The sequence below is a fragment of the Choloepus didactylus genome, chromosome 6 (genome assembly GCF_015220235.1).
Source record: "Choloepus didactylus isolate mChoDid1 chromosome 6, mChoDid1.pri, whole genome shotgun sequence".
NCBI lineage: Eukaryota > Metazoa > Chordata > Mammalia > Pilosa > Megalonychidae > Choloepus > Choloepus didactylus.
This window is the reverse complement of record NC_051312.1, coordinates 87212815-87229025: the sequence shown is the minus strand read 5'-3', so window position 1 is coordinate 87229025 and position 16211 is coordinate 87212815. Positions and strand designations below refer to the sequence as shown.

Here is a 16211-nt window from a genome sequence, read left to right as displayed (position 1 = left end):
GGACTAAAGGGCAGAGTAATTCTAAGGGATGTCGGCATCAGGAAGGACCCTTGTCATTGCCCCCAAAGACCCGGGCGCCTGAGTTGAGAGACGGAGCTCAGGGGTGGAAGGTAAGTAAGGCACCCTACCGTACACGGGGCACGTACTGTACTCCTCGTCAGCCAGAGAAGATACGAGCATCAGAGGATAGGGACCGGCCCCGTGTCACACAGTGGCCAGGGAATGGTCCTGACCCCCCAGCCGGGTGCTCTTTGACGGCCCCCATGGTCTCAGCTCCCTCTCTTTTGGGCCTGACTCACCTGAAGTTACCAATTCTGTCCCCCTACCCCCAACTACCTCCAGCTGCAGCGTGTCGGGGCTCAGGATGAGGACTCGGTTCTGGCAGCCGCACCATAGCCGCCCGCCCACTGACACCATCTTGGTGACAGGGCTCCCTTGAGCTCCCAGGGTCACCGACTTGAAGTTCTGGGGGTCCCAGAAATGGCCTGAGGTGGAAATGGGGTGAAGAAAACAGCAAATTCAGTCCAGTGTCCCATATCAGTCTCACCCTCCCCTGAAATAAGGTGTTAATGTTCCGATTTACAGATGAGGGCACCAAGGCCCGGAGAGGGCCTGCGAGTTGCCCAACACCATGTCTCCAGCCTCCCAGTCCCAACGCCCCAAGCCTTGCCCAGGAGAGACATCTGACACCAGCAAGGGGAACCAGGAGTTTTGGGGGTGGGGGCCACACACCTGCTTCCCTTCGGTAGACCACAAGCTCTCCATTGGCCAAAGATACAAACACTTGGTTATTCAGATACCTGAAAGGGAAAAGAGGGAGAAGTCAAGGACTTCAGGAGGACAGAGCAGGTCACCTGGGCCAGGGGAATCACAGACAGAATGGCCGCGGCTCCTGAGAGACCCCTCCTCCCGCTTCCTTGTTCTCCAGGTGGGGGGAACCCGAGGCTGGGAGGGGGCTCATCCCAAGTCACGGTGTTTGCGAGTCTGAGCTGACCCAGGCCCCCGCCTCTGGCCCCAGTACCCAGAGAAAGTAGGGGCCAGCAGAGCAGGAGACTCAGGTGCCTGGGTAGCTGGGAAGTGTCTGGAAGGGAAGGGCCATGCTGGGGCTTACAGGATGCAGGTCACAGAGGCTGTGTGCTGGAGCTTCAAGCTGTTCCTGCGATCCCGGATGCTATCGGAGGACTGGTACACGTGGACACTGTGGATCGGGGGTGTGCACTCGTGATGCATGCTTGCCGCACCCAGTCCCTGGAGCCACCCCTGCCACCTCTCTGCCTCTACCACCATCTCCATGCCCGGTACCGAGATCCCACAGCCTCCCTTGAAACCCAGTACTTGCATCCCTGGATGGCAGTGCTCCTGAGGGCTAACTGAAAGCCCTCCTGCTTTTGCTTCAGGGGACCATATGATTTCTAAAGCAGGGAGCTCAGGGTTTGGGTACTGCCCGCCTCGCCTCCCCTGCCCCTACCAGCCATCCTCAGTGCCCAGCCACATGGAGCTCTGGTAGGCCTCGGGGTCGACGCTCAGCAGGTCTTCGAGGCTGCCCCGGGTGAAGGAGCCGCGGCTGGAGCGGCGAAGGGCTCGGCCGTCCATGGGGCTTGTGTCACAGGGACCGCCAGTCCCAAAGGAGCCGGACAGAGGCAGGAAGCCAGGCTCCTGCTCCTCCTCTGAGCTGGTCATCTCCACCATGGCCTCCTTGGAGCTTGGGGTCTCCTCATCTGAGGGAGATGAGCATCTCTATCTCCAGTCCCCCTGCCCCCCATCCCCTCCCCAGGCCCAGGACAGAGACCTGGTATCTTCCTAGAGCTCAGTCTCCCTCAGTGCACCCTTCCTGGTCATGCCCCTCCTGAGGGTCTCTCACAGCTATTCCTCCCCCTCCCCCAGGCCTCTGCATCAGCTCCCACCTGGTAATCCTGCTCAGCTCAACACTACAGGCTCCTGTCCCAGCGTGACCTCCTCCAACCCGGTTGCCACACTATGGACAGAGGTACCAACCACTCTACCCAGGACTTCATCTTCCTTAACTTGGCATCTCAGGGTCTTCAGTATCAGGCACAGCTGTCCCACTGCCCTCTGGGCCCACGAGGTCATGGCCCCTGGCCACCTTGCTGGCCCCCACCACCCTGTGCACTGCCATCCTGAGACCTAATTCCAAGTCTTTGCCCACGCTGATCCCTCCTCATCCATCAGGACTGGCTACACTGCCCCCTCCTCCAGGCAGTCCACCCTGCCTGACGGCTCCAAGTTGGGCACTCACTGCCGAAGCTAGAAGAGATGGTGGACCGACTGGCCTGGCTGTGCAGGGTCCCCGACGGGCTGGGTGAAGACTCGTCATCTGAATCACTGTCAAAGGGCACCAACTCAGGCTGGGGGTCACCCTCAGTGGGGCCTGGCCTCATCTCCAGGCCTGAGCCTGCAATGGAGATGTGCAGGCAGGGCTGGGGTCCTGGCTCTGCCAGTGTAGCTGCTTCCTCATCCGCAGTGGCCTCGGCATCCATCTCCGGCACGGCAGGCTCCTGTGCCATCTCTGGGGTGCTCCTCAGCAATGGAGGGGGCTCCCTACCAAGCAAAGATGTGGGGGTAATTGCTGCTAAGAGCCAAGGCTCAGCCCGAACCGCGGGCATGCCCATACCCACCCAGGCCCTACCCACCCTGCTTCGGAGCGTCCTCCATGGGGTCAGGGATAGGGTCTCTCCCAGGCCCGCTGAGTGCCCACCCTGTGGCCCCACCCACCACCCGGGTCTCACCGATGGCAACGGCGCTGCAGGCCAGGCACAGATCCGATGCAGAGGATGCGGGCCGAGCAGACGGCAATGCAGGCCTCCACATCTGGCTCAGCTCGCAGGCTCAGTAGGCACACCTGGCCCACGTAGCCGTCGCTGTTGCACACCCACACCTCTGGCATGGGCTCGGGGCAGCTGCTCAGGGTAGGGGCTGCGCAAGAGAACTGCGGGAGGCACCAACAGACAGGGGAAGGTGAACAGAGAACTGGGGCCAGCTCCCCTCCACTCTACCTGCCCCGACCCCAGCAGAACAGAAGCGGGAGGCCTACATGGGTGTGTTATGGATTCCCAGCACACCTCTCCACATACACGTGTGCACATACACATCACACTTCATACATCAAATGCATTCATAACAACGTGACACAAACATCACCCATACATGCATATACATATATATGTATATATATTTATATATATATACTGTGTATGACCAGGGACGTGCATACAACAGATGTGACACCAGTAACCTTTGTTCTTATGTATCAGACTTATGCAAGCATGTAAGTTAGGCACCTTCACATCATATGTATAGCCTTTGCTCACATGCACCGAAACATGCATGAAACACCCCTATATACGTGACACATCTGCAGTGTCTACATACATATACAGAAAGCTGTATACTCAGACATGTGGAACAAGTGCAATGTTTGAAACATGTAAATGATGTGGTACACAAAACAAAAATACATGAACGTGTGCTGGCTCTGGGTAGGTGCACCCACGTGAGCCATGTGCATAGACTCACCTGCATGCCACTGCGGGTTTTCATGATGGGGATGGCCTTCAGGAACTCAGGGTCTAGACAGCTTTTGCTGGACGCTGTGGTGGAGATGGATAGGCATACAAAGGGACTGAGCAGCTGGAAACAGACCCTGCTCAACATCCACCTCCCCCTAGTCCTTTTCTCTGTCCCATTCCCCTTCCTCCCCTGCCCCTTAGGGGCTCTCTAGGGAGGGGCCTGATCCCAGCCGCACTGAATGAGATGGCTGTGGGGCATGTCCTGCTTGCCTCAGTTTTCCCATCTGTACAATGAGGAGTTGGACCTAGAGGTCCCTAAGGCTCTTCTAGGTCACAGACTGTTCTCAGCAGCTTTCCCTGCCCCAGGCTGCTCAGGGGTGGGGTGAGAGTATGGGGCGATGTCTCAGCATTCACACCCATGATGGGGCCCCTGGCCTAAGCTAACCCTGTTCATGGAATCCCCTGCCTGTGAGGGAGGCCCTGGGGAAGCCATAGTTATTTTCTAGATGCGTGTTTCACTGCAGGAAGCTCGGTACCGGCCAGAGCTGGAGCACAGGACACCGCAGTCCTGGAATTTCTGGCTCCTGGTGATATAGACAGCTGCAGGGCACTACCCACTGCCCAGAAAGGATGCCAGCTCACCCAGCTTCCTCTTGGCCTCATCAAAGGCCTGCTCGAAGCCGAGGCGGGCATCAGGGTGGGGGAACTCGAAGATGAAGGAGTCGGTGCCCTCGGGCCGCGTGGTACACAGCTCCAGTTTGGTGGGCGGGAAGGAAAGCGCGTAGCACAGCGCCTGCTTCTCGGACAGGTCCCGGTGCATGGCGGCCGAGAGGTCCCGCAGCGCCTCATCCAGGCTCTGCGGGGAAGAGGGCCTCAGGCCTGGGCCTCTCACACAGCCCGCTCCTGCCCCTGGGAATGTGTAGGCATCTGCCTTGCCCCTCAGACAGAAAATGGGGCTTTGTCTGCCCCCTCAGACCAAGAGCAGCCTGGATTCCCCTCACAGACGGGGTGGAGCCGTGTCTCCACCCTCAGATGAGTGACAGGCATGTCTCCCCCTCAGACAGGGCCAGGAGGAGGGTGCAGACCTGGTGGGGGAAGCCCAGGCTCTCCGAGAGCTTGCTCATTTGGCCCAGGGTGGTCAGGTCCTCATCCAGGCGGCTGATGGCCTTCTGGATACTCTCCCGATTGGTGGCTGGGGAGGCCCCTGGTGGGGGAGAGGCAGGCAATGGATGGACACAGAGGGAGAAGGGTCAGTGAGGGAGGCAGGGGCAGGCTGGGCCCTGCAGGCCCCTTCCCCTGCCTGGCTGCAGCCTGCCTCGCACCATGCAGACACTCTACTCCCAGGTAGAATCTCTACCATGGCAGCAGAAGCAACAGGAAAACTCCAGGATTCAGAGCTGGGTAGAGCTGGGTTTGGACCCTGGCCCTGCCCTTTCCTAGCATGCAAACATGGGCAAGGCACTTCACAGCTCAGCCTCAGTTTCCTCATCTGTAACCTGGGTAGACACACCTCCTCCCTCCCAGGATTTTATCGTCAAGATGAAATGAGACAGTGAGTGGTATGGGGTGGGACAAGCCTCAGTGTCAGCCACTGACCCTGGCTAGGGGAAACTGCCCTCCTGACGGGGCAGCCTGTTTGGTATCACATGACACCCTCCCAAACTAACTGTCCCACGGCAGCCCGTGGCTCCAGGGCAGCTGATCAGGAGGCCGGTGTGAGGCCTACAACCAATGGAATGGTCTGAAGAGATAGACTGGGCTAGTTAGAATTTCTCAGACATCTAAACCAGGCTGGACAGTTGTATAGCCTGAAGCTAAAAGGTGTGCTATAGTAAGAGGGCTGGGGCCAAGGGAAATCCACAGATAAGGAGGGGCAGAAACTATGGATGAACAGCAGGAGCAGCTGGTACAGAGAGAATGGAGCAGATGTTCTAAGAAAAGAAAGGAAAAGACAGGGTATATGGCCTAAAGAGATCCTTCGGTTCTTGATACATTTCCAATTCCAGTCCCTGTATTCTGACAATAAACTCCCCTTTCTTGAGATAACTTCTCTTTATGTAAATCTCTGTTTCTTACAACGAAAGGAGTCTAACAAACAGAAGCTAATTCCAGGAGTGGGGATGCAGGCAAGAAAGGCTCAGAGAAGGATGCGGGGCTGGCTATTTGCCAGGGTAGAAGTTCAGGGTACATGGGGGCAAAACCGCTCATAAAGCCTGGGATTCCCTGGGACTCTACCACATGCTCAGGGTGGACAAGGCCTTGGGGGTCACGGCAGGAGCCTCCTTAGAGTGAGCTGCATGTGGTCAAAACGGTAGGCTTGGCCATGCCTCATCGCACTGCACGACTTGCAGCTGGGAGTGAGAAGTGGTCCGACAAACCAAGAGCTTATAAATCCCATGTCCTCAGGGACAAAGTTAACAGGCAGCTCCCGAAGTCCTGTGATTGTGTGACACCAGAGAAACCACCAGGCCCTGGAAGCAGGGGACTGTGCTGATTGAGAGCGACATGGTCCAGGGTGTCAAGCCCTTGAACTCCCAGGCAGAGCACAAAAATCAGAGAACAGATGGCTCTGCAGGCTATGCAGGCTCCAGCTGACACTGGGCTCCCGCAGAGGTGTCGGGGAGCAGCAGTGCCTCAGGCAGGCAAATTTGCTGACCAAGGGACTCAATTCCTCCCAAAGGGGCTGAGGCCCTGGATTTCTTTGGTCCTGTCCTGTACATGACCACTGCCAAGCAGCTGGCCTCCAGACCACACCCCACCCCCAATATTCCGCACTTCCTGGCCAGTACACTCTAGTCTGGGGACCCGTGATGGGTGTCCCTCACCCCAGGGCCAGATCAAGGGAAAAGAAGCTTTTTTTTCTTTTTCATATATATATATATATATATATATATATTTTTTTTTTTTTTTTTTTTTTCTTTCTCCTTCCTGTTTTCTTCCTATCTTGTTTATAGGGTGTGCTGTTGGGAGATAAAATTTTGCCATTTAGGTCACCAGCTGCAGAATGGCTAGAAAGATAACCTGGATTGAGACCGTGCTAGAAGAGAAATGGACTCTAAAATAAACAAACGAGTCCTGAAACAGCCCTGGATCACGCTGGACCAGGAGGCTTTGGTACTGTGGGGATGGAGGGGAGATGCGTGTCATGCACACGGGCAGTGGAGTGCCCAAGAAAGGCCCGGGCTTCTGAGGGAAGCCGATCCACCCCAGCCCTCACTGCCTGGGCAGCCTCATTTTATCCCAGATGACCCTGCCCCTCTCCTGGCCACAGCTGATTGGGTGACCTAAAGGTGGTCATTGTATTAGCTGGCCTGCTCTCCAGTGAGAAGGGATGAATCGGACCAATAATCAGCTTGTGTTCCCACACAGGGGCTCCTGCGGGGCTGGCCTGGGCTGGCACAGCCTCACCAGGTGAGCGCACAGACAGGGTCCAGGCCTGAACTGCCCGCCTCCCCAGCTGCGACCACTCCACCGTCCCCACACCAACCACCTCACTTAGGAGCATGAACTGCAGATCCTGCGTGATGGGAGCAGGTGGGGCTGAGGGGGAAAGGCCATATGCAGAAAAAGGCCATGAGGGATCAGGATCACTGGCCACTGGAGTCATGAGGAAGCAGAGAGCAAAAAGGAGAACCAGACAGACTCACAGTGAGTGAGAGAGAGAGGGAAAGAGGTTACGGCAAGAGGAGCAGCTCCTCGAGGCTGCCTCGGCTCCTACCTGTCTCAGCCCCAAACGTTATGGATCTTTCCAATCCAACCCCTTTTCCTGCACTAACTGGAGTGTCATTGTTCCCTGTGTACAAAACACTGAAGCAGTGTAAAATCACCTAATATCAGGTGCTTAAAAGAGTTTGGCCAATTACGATTCTGTCTGCTCTCCCTGGGCTGCCCCCACTGCCAGCCAAGCCAGCTGCCCAGAACCCCCACCTTTGATGATGTCCGCGTCCTCCAGCGGCAGCTTCCACAGCAGCTTGTACTTGCTGGCCGTGTCAATGACGCTGGCCGCCGTGTACCTGTCGGGAGCCAAAGGGAGCTCTGGCCAGGGTAGGAGAAGGGGCCTGGGGAGCGACAGCCGCTCCCCTGCCCAAGCCGCCCGGCCCCGCCTGGCCACTCACAGGCTCATGGAGCTGCGCCGCAGGGAGCCCGACTTCCGCTTCAGGGTGGTGCAGATGACGAGGTCCGTGAACAGGAAGAGGGACCGGTCCTTCTTGCCACCAACAGCCTTCTGTGGGACCGAGGCAGGATTCAGGCTGGGTGGACACAGCCCGGAAGCCCACCCACCTCCCCACAGAGCCCAGGGGCATGTCGAGACTCAGGGAGTGGTGAGGGCTTTCCCACAGCTGCCCAGAGTGCCAGAGGCAGAGCTGGGACTTGATCTGGGACTCCCGTTGCGGGGAAAGAAGCCCGTGGGCAGCAGGTATAAGCAGAAGTGTGGACGAAGTAGGGAGGTGGGGAGAGGTGGGCAGGCAATAGGCCAATGCTTACCACTTCAATGACCATCTCCTGCCTCAGGAACCGCCGCAGAGGGGCCTGGAGCTGTGAGGTGGGAGAGACAAGGCATCTTGAAGGCCGGTTATCAATCCCCAGCCCTTCCACAGATCCCAGGGACCCTTGGCCCCACCCCACGGGCCAGGCCAGAGGAAGCAACATCCTGTCCACCTTCCCACACTATGCCACCAGGCCACGGGACACGCGATCAGAGACGTGGACAGGGATGTAGCCACAGACAAGGGGAGCTGTGTGATCACAGATGCTGGCAAACATGGATACAGACACACTGAGGACGTGGACATGGCCATGGTTACAGGTGACCACAGATGTGGACACAGACGGGTGAGGCGGGGCAGCACACACATCCTCCATGCCCTCGATGTGCGCCTCGATCTCCTGCAGCACGCGGGCGTGCCGCTCCGCCTCCTCGGCGTTCCGCACACCCTTGTTGATGCGTTCGGCCACTTGCTTGATGTTCCGCTGTGCGTCCAAGAGGAGTGGGTGGTCCGGGTGGTCCTCGGGTGTGTGCTTCAGGAGGTCCTGGAGCAGGAATGGGGACCAAACTGTCTGCTTAGCTGCCCCTGCCCAGCCCTGCGGCACTAGACTGATTACTGAAGCAGGAAGGACTGTGGGCAGATTACAGAGAGAATTTCCTCTCCTGACCCTGGGGGTCCCTGATGCCAGGCTTAACCAGGCAGGGGCCTCAAAGCCGCCTGCTTCTCCCCATGCCTCCAGGCCTTCCCCACCTTCCCACCCAGCCCCATACCCACCTTCACCAGAAGCTCATAGCGTGGGATCCGCTGCACAGGCTTGATCATGAGGTCAGACAGTGCTTGCTTCTCCTTGTTCTCACGCATGCTTTGCTAAAACCCGAAGCAAGGGGGATGTAAACCCAGGTGAGGGATGGCATATATGGGTATGTCCAGGGACAGGCTGTAGTGAGAGTGAGCCCCATCTGGCTCAGCCTGAGGGCAGGGGCTGACCCACTGGCTAGGGCTGTGATGCCCGAGCTGGGAAGCGCCTGGGGTCCCAAAGCTGGCCCCAAGGGTGCGGGTCGCCCCCATGCTCCTGCCCTCCCCCACATTACCTCTAGGAACTTGAGGAAGGCAGGCCTCGCCTCCTTAGCCACACGCACGGCATCCTTTGCGTTGAGGAAGTTATCGATATAGGCAGAATAGATGTTTACCAGGACATCCTTGGAGAACTGTGGGTGAGGAGGCAGGTTGAGGATCCTCCACCTCACCCTGCCTTGATTTCCACTGGTTCACGTTCACAAGTAGAAATGACACCGTCCCTAAGGGGTCAGGCCTGCATGCCTGTGTCACGTGTCTCCTGGTGTGCATGTTTTATACACATGACCATATTTAATTAAGCATGTGGGCATGTGTGTGTACATCTTACCTGTGTACATCAGTGTGTGCCTGGACATGTCCTGTGAGCTCAGACCTGGTCCTCTCACTCCTAAGCGGGCATTTCCAGCCTTTGGTCTCCAATCCCACCAACGCCCACCAGGCCGCTCCCCCGCCTCACTGTCCTCAGAGTGACACAGACTCGTTCCAGCTGCTGGGCCTTTGCTCATGTAATCCCCTCCACCAAGAATGCTGTTCCTCCACCAAATCTCCCCTCCCCGAGGGCTGAGCGCCTCCTCCTCCAGGAAGCCCTCCCTGACCAACCAGAGCTGTGCCTGGTACCACACCCAGCCTCTGGCCTCTCTGATCCTCCGAGAAAAAAAGTCTCCCCTCTTCAAGGAGATAGGGGCTCCCTGGAAAGCTCCTTGGGAATTCGGGCAAAATAACCAAATGTAATTCAATTTTTCAAACGTAATTAAATACTTACAGATGCATACTAAATTTAACAATGGAAGAAGATGGCATGTTATGTATTTTATGGTCGTTTAATTAAATGTTTATTCATTTTGCTTTTGCAGTTCTTTTTGTATCTTGAAACCCATACCTTTTTAAAAGTCTCAACTATTATTGTCGGTTCCTGGAAAGCTTTCCGGCTGGAAGCCTTACTGGTGAGAGGAAGTATGGGTGGGTAGAGCACATGCTCTGGAACCAGGTTTCCTGAGACTGAGTCTGTCATGACTTACTAATTGTGACTTTGGTTGGGTTACTTTACCACTCTGTGCCTCAGTTTCAACTATAAAACCAGGGTTATATTCGCACCTTCCTCACAGGGATGTCAATACCTAGAATGTGTTGAGAATAATGCCTAGCACATAATGAGTGCCAAAGAGTGTTAGCTACTATTATTAAAATGCCTGGAGAAGGAGTTAGTCAACACTAGGCCAGTGTCCAGCCCAAGTCTGGGTTCGGGGTCAGGGCAGTTATTTCAGTTCAGGTGCAGATAGGGTGGGGGTCAAGACCAGCACCCAGCCAAGGTATAGGTAAATGTTAGCACCAGATCAGGGTCAGGACTAGGGCCAGGGTCAGTGCCAGCAACTGGAGTTAGTTCCAGAATCAGAGTCAGGATCTAGCTGGAGTTGGATCCATGCCCAAGTCCAGTCAAGGTCTGAGGTTGGGGCAGTGTCCAAGTTCAAGCTAACCCAGGGGCTGGGGCCAGTGCCAGTGTCCAGTGGGGAGGTGGGGAGGGAGCTGTCCATGGCAGGGTCAAGCCCCTTCTAGGTCATGTGAATCTGACCTATTGCTGGGAGGGGCCTGAGCTTGTGGGGCTGGCAGCCACGGGCAGTAGGGCCACTCACCGACTGGATGAGCAGGTCGCCCACCTTCTGCTGTGAGTGCCAGGTCTGCACGCAGTGCCGCACCTGCTCCAGGAACTGCTCATGGTGCTCCAGGAGCTCGGGGATCTGGTCAAAGATCTCATCTACCAGCGACGGGTCACACAGCACGGAGTTCTCTGGCTGCTTCAGCGGCTGCATATAGCCCTGTGGGGCTCACGGGGTCAGTGCAGGACCCTTCAGAGAGAAGGTACCCCAACCCACCTGCACAGGTGTGACCAAACACCCCCTCCCGGGAAGCCCCAAGTGAGTGCTCATGAAATCACCTGCAGGGCCTGCAACTCACTGCCCCAGCCTCCCGAGCTCCCTCATTCGACTGTGAGTCTTGGGAGGGGGCTGGCAGGAGCTTTCCCTGTGCCCCTCACTGCCGGACCAGAGTCTGGCCAAGACAGAGGTGAAGGCGCTCAGGAGAGGTTTGCTGGATGCTGAACAAACAGAGCTCACAGAGAGGAAAGCAACAAAATGAGGCTCCTCAGGAGACCCTTACTCACTAAATCATTCAGCAAATGTTCACTGAGGACTAACTATGTGCCAGGCAATGGTTCTAGGAAATAGGAGACAGTGGTGAACAACGAAGACAAAAATCCCTGCCCCGATAGAGATCACAATCTAGTCAGACAAAACAGACATGTAAAAGAAACAAGTAAAAAATAACCTGCATTTCATAAAAGCTAAGATGCACCATTAAAGACAAAAAAAAAATTGCTGCCAATTAAATTATGACATGCCATCAACTGTAGGATGAATCCTGACTTCAGAGAGGTTAAATGTGAAAACTGTGTATCTTAGAAATGATTACGTGCAATAATCAAATGGCTCGTTAAAAGGTAATAACTGCTGTGGAAGAAATAACGCAGGGCGAGGATTGCGAGGACATGTGAGAAGCCACTGGAAGATGTTGGTGGCACTATCTGTGGTGATTCGGAAAAACATGTCCTTAAACTTAATCCATTCCTGTGGGTGTGGACCCATGGTAAGTCAGTCTTTTCGACGAGGCTACTTCAGAATGGCCCACCTCAATCAGGATGGGTCTTAATCCTATTACTGGAGTTCTTTATAAGCAGAATGAAATTCAGACAGAGAGAAAGTCACAGAAGGAGCAGCCAGAAGCTGGTATCAATGGAACCTGGAAAAGAACGGAAAGGCCAGAAGGCGCTGCCATGTGCAATGTCATGTGTAAAAGGAGCAAAGGACCAAGGCTCACCGCAGCCAGCCCTAGAGCACTGCAGTCTTTGGGGAGGAAGCATCGCCTTGATGATCTCTTCATTTGGACTTCCAGCCTCAAATCTGAGAGCCAATAAATTCTCATCGTTTCAGTCTACCCATTGCAGGGTATTTGAGCAGCCAAGAAGACTAAAACACTATCTGAACATTGTTTTAACAGTTCATGGATCTACTGGTCAGTCTGTGACTAAATCTATTTTTCATCCCAAATCTGCCTTCAGTGGTTTCCTGAGCGTGAACATCTGTGCTCCATGACTGAGGCTCTTATGGAGAGGTTGCCCTCTACTGACCCAAACTCGAACTGCAGGCCAAAGAGACAGGCTTTCAAAAACTGAAGGGTGTTCTTTGAAAAAGTATATGCAATGTTGTGATAAATTTTACATTTAAAATTTTTTAATCTGAATTGTTTTGAAAAAAAAAAAAGCCTTGAGAAAGTGAAACTCGATAGAATCTTTTTTTTAATGTTCATTTTATTGAGATATATTCACATACCACGCAGTCATACAAAACAAATCGTACATTCGATTGTTCACAGTACCATTACATAGTTGTACATTCATCACCTAAATCAATCCCTGACACCTTTATTAGCACACACACAAAAATAACAAGAATAATCAACAGAATCTTAATAGAATCTTCTTGCCTGGTGGGGAATTCTGAAAAGGCCAGGGGGTGTTGCTTCTGAACCTCTGGCTGGGATGTAGGCATGGAAATTTGCCATTGAAAGGGGCACTAGTTTAGGAAGTGTGGGAAAGCCTGCTGCATGCACCCACTAGCCTGGGGTGTCTTCTTACATGTGAATCTGACCTATTGCTCTCAGGACAAACCCCCAAATCCTCCCCTTGGTCCTGCCCCAAATCCTGCTGGCCCTTCCCCAGAAGGGGGCCCCAGTGTGTGCCAAGACCCTTGCAAAAGGCTGTTTTCACTGCTGTAACACCTTTCTCCTGGGGCTGGCTTTAGCAATTAACCTCCCTTCCTTGGGAAACCTTCCTTCACTTCCAGCCGGTGGTGGAGTGCCTGCTACGGGCCCTCCGCAGGCCCCGCTTCCCCAGCAGAAGGCATGGCTGTGAGGTGTGCTTATTAGCACAAGTCTTACACTCACATCTGTCTCCTCGCTAGACTGTCAGCCCCAGAAGGGCAAGAGTGAAATCCACCTTGTTCCCACTACAGCCCCAGGACCTGGTCGGTGCTCAACAGATATCTGCTGAGTTGAGACACAAGTAAACAATTAAATAACGAGACGGGGAGGGGGTGCGGTCTGTGGTGGTGAGGAGACAGGCAGGCAGCCTCCCGCCCATGGCTCTTAGGCCAGTCTGGGCCAGCTCCTTGCCTGCATCAGGGATGGCTGCCCCACAAGGAGCAGGAGCTAAACCGCGGGGTCCACACAGAAGTAGGCGCCCAGGGCAAGGAGCGATAATCAGCAACCGAGAACCTGCTTCAGAACCGGCGCTAATACCTGCATCCACTCCACAAATCCTCGATGAGTTACGGCTGTGTGTCGGGCCCTCTAAGCACTGGGGATGCATCAGTGGACAGACAGAACTCCCTGTGCTGGTGGAGCCGGCATTTTAGTGGAGGGAGGCAGGAAATAAGCATGAATAAATAAATTATTACATCATGTGTTAGAGGATAGTATGTGCTATAGAAAAAAAGACGAGCAGAGCACAGCGGATCTGGAGTGCCAGGGACAGGGCAATTAGGGAAAAGGGGGGGTTGTTAGCTTGGAATTTTCGGGTTGAAGACTCAACGGGGGAGGGTGGCACTGAGGAAAGGGTGTGGCTTTAGTTCCTGGGTTCAAATCCCAGCTCCTCCTGGCTGTATAACCTTGGTCATTTAAACATCTTTCTTCATTTTAAAGTCCTGGCCTGCAGAGACAATGCCAGTCAACGAGTGGTGGTACTACCACTGGGGGGTCACACTGGGGATGTGGTGCTGAACCTCAATTTGACCACCACCTGTGTTTCAGGCAGTGTAGACCAGGGGGTGAGAAGGAGGATCCTAGAGTCAGACTGACAGGCTTTCAACCCAGGCTGTGCAACTTCCCAGCTCTGTGACCTTGGACAAGCTGCTTTACCTCTCTGTGCCTCAGTTTGTCATCCATAAAATGGAGGTTAAAGTGAGGTTTAACATGAGTTAATTCAGGAAAAGCACCTAGAGCAGTGCCTGGCACATATTAAGCACTCAATAACATCAACTATTATTATTTCTGGATAAACGACCCTTGGCAAGATTCTTAATCTCTCTGAACTTTTTCCTCATATGGAGAAGGGGATTATATCTACCTCACAAGGCTAATTCAAGGGTTAAATGAGCTTTTACACACACACACATTCACATGCAGTGCTGCCAGGCAGTGAGCTAAGTTTTAAGTGCATCCATCCTTTCATGCAATCTGCAGGCACTATAATTATCCCCACTCTATATTGGTTATTGTAACTTGCTCCAGGTCACAGGTCACACAGCTGGTCACTTGGGAGCTGGCAGCCTGCCTCCAGAGTCATGCCCCTGACCCCTGGGTCTGCCCTCAGTGCCCCTTCCACATCTCCAGGGCTGCCTTGAGCGACAGTCCTGGATTCAGCTGATGCCCTCCTGCCTACCTCCACCTCTCCCCCTACCCAGCACCCCTGGCTTCCTCAGCACTATCCCGCCCTTAGTTCTTCCACCCATAGGTACTACATGTGCCTTTCCTGTGTGCAGCCCTGCGCCAGGCCCAGGATTTTCAGAGGTAAAGAAGGCATACCCAGGCCCTGCCTGCTCCCGGTTTTCTCTTATCACTCCTGCCCCATGTGTGTGAACAAGTCAACAGTGACACCTTTGCATCTCCATGCTGGGAGGTGGGTGTTATCAGCTATACTTTGCAGATGAAAACACCAAGGATCAGAGAAGTGCAGTGATTAGGCTGGTGTCACCCAGTGAGGGGCAAGTGACCCAAACCCTGGACTGTCTGATCCCAACACCTTCCACCTAGGGCACAGCAAAGGACCCCTCTCAGTCTCCTGCACATCGACTTCTCCTGCGCCGCAGCTAAGGGATCTCTCAAAGATGGAATTTCTGAGACGACAGGGTGTGCTCGCAGTAAAGCCCAGCTCCTTGCCCAGCAGCCCTTGGGCCCTGCATGGCCTGCTCCTGCCTCCCTCCCATCAGCCATACTGGCCCCTCTCCATTCCCTAACTGCTACCATGCTCCCTCCAGCCTCCAAGCCTTTGTTCCTGCTGCACCCTCTACTCAAACAACCCCCTTCAGGCCCTCTCTGCTTAATTCCTACCCACCCTTCAGGTCGCAACAGCCCCCAACCTCAGAGAAGCCTTCGCTGGCCCTCCCACCCAACAGGCAGGCCCTGTTCTGTGTTCCCATCTCTCCATGTACTTCCGCATCACCATTTGTCACCATGTGTAATTTGCCTAACTAGTTATCGTCAGTCTCTGCCACAGACTGAGTCTCAGGAGGTAAGACTTTCACAGAGCACACTGCCTGGCACACAGACTTGTGGAATGAATGAATGAATGAATGAATGAATATTCCAAAGTTTCCCAGGGCTCTACCCTCCATCCTTTTCCCTTACTCAGACCATGTGGCCTGTGTGTGGCTCCCCAGGTCCTGTTTCAGCCCAGATCTTCATTCTCCATCCCAGGCTGCAGCCCCACATGTGCACTCAGGCCTCCCAGGCCTCCCCAGAGCCCACACCTCTGAACCTGAGTTCACCATCTTTCCCCATACCCACCATGTCCCACGTAGGATCCCCTCCAGTGTCTCAGGCACCCAGGCCAGGAGCCCAGGCATCATCCTGGGCTCTCCCACCTCACCCTCCTCACTTCACATCTGACCTGGCCTGACCAGTCAACTTCCTAAATGCCTGTGTCCAACTCTCCCTCCTTGTAGCCTCTGCCCCAGGCCCAACCGCTCCTCCCTCACCTGGCCTCGGCACCTGTGATGGTGAGGTTCATGTGTCGACTTGGCCAGGTGATGGAGCCCAGGTGTCTGGTCAAGCAAGCACCAGCCTAACCGTTACTGCAAGGACCTTTGTGGCTGGTTAATAAACCAGAAGGCAAGGCTGGTTTATGAAATCATCAGTCAATTGATTGTACCTGTGGCTGATTACATCAATGAAGGGCATGTCTTCCACAATGAGATGCTTGCTGACACAGATGCAAACAGAAGGACATTTGGAGATGCTAAGCTAAGAGATGAAGCTCAGAATTTGCCCTGGAGAAGCTAAGAGAGGACTC

General features: G+C 54.6%; 1 protein-coding gene across 1 annotated transcript in view; it reads right to left on the bottom strand.

Annotated features, from left to right (window-relative positions):
• Positions 1-16211, bottom strand: part of ARHGEF17 (Rho guanine nucleotide exchange factor 17) — a 64941-nt gene that overhangs the window by 3414 nt on the left and 45316 nt on the right. Inside the window, 16 exon segments of the mRNA XM_037840553.1 lie at positions 337-485; positions 733-800; positions 1112-1198; positions 1469-1718; positions 2258-2559; positions 2748-2947; positions 3535-3608; positions 4170-4383; positions 4613-4731; positions 7455-7540; positions 7643-7752; positions 8013-8063; positions 8382-8558; positions 8789-8881; positions 9106-9222; positions 10723-10905. Coding sequence (XP_037696481.1) covers positions 337-485; positions 733-800; positions 1112-1198; positions 1469-1718; positions 2258-2559; positions 2748-2947; positions 3535-3608; positions 4170-4383; positions 4613-4731; positions 7455-7540; positions 7643-7752; positions 8013-8063; positions 8382-8558; positions 8789-8881; positions 9106-9222; positions 10723-10905 — 2280 coding nt within the window.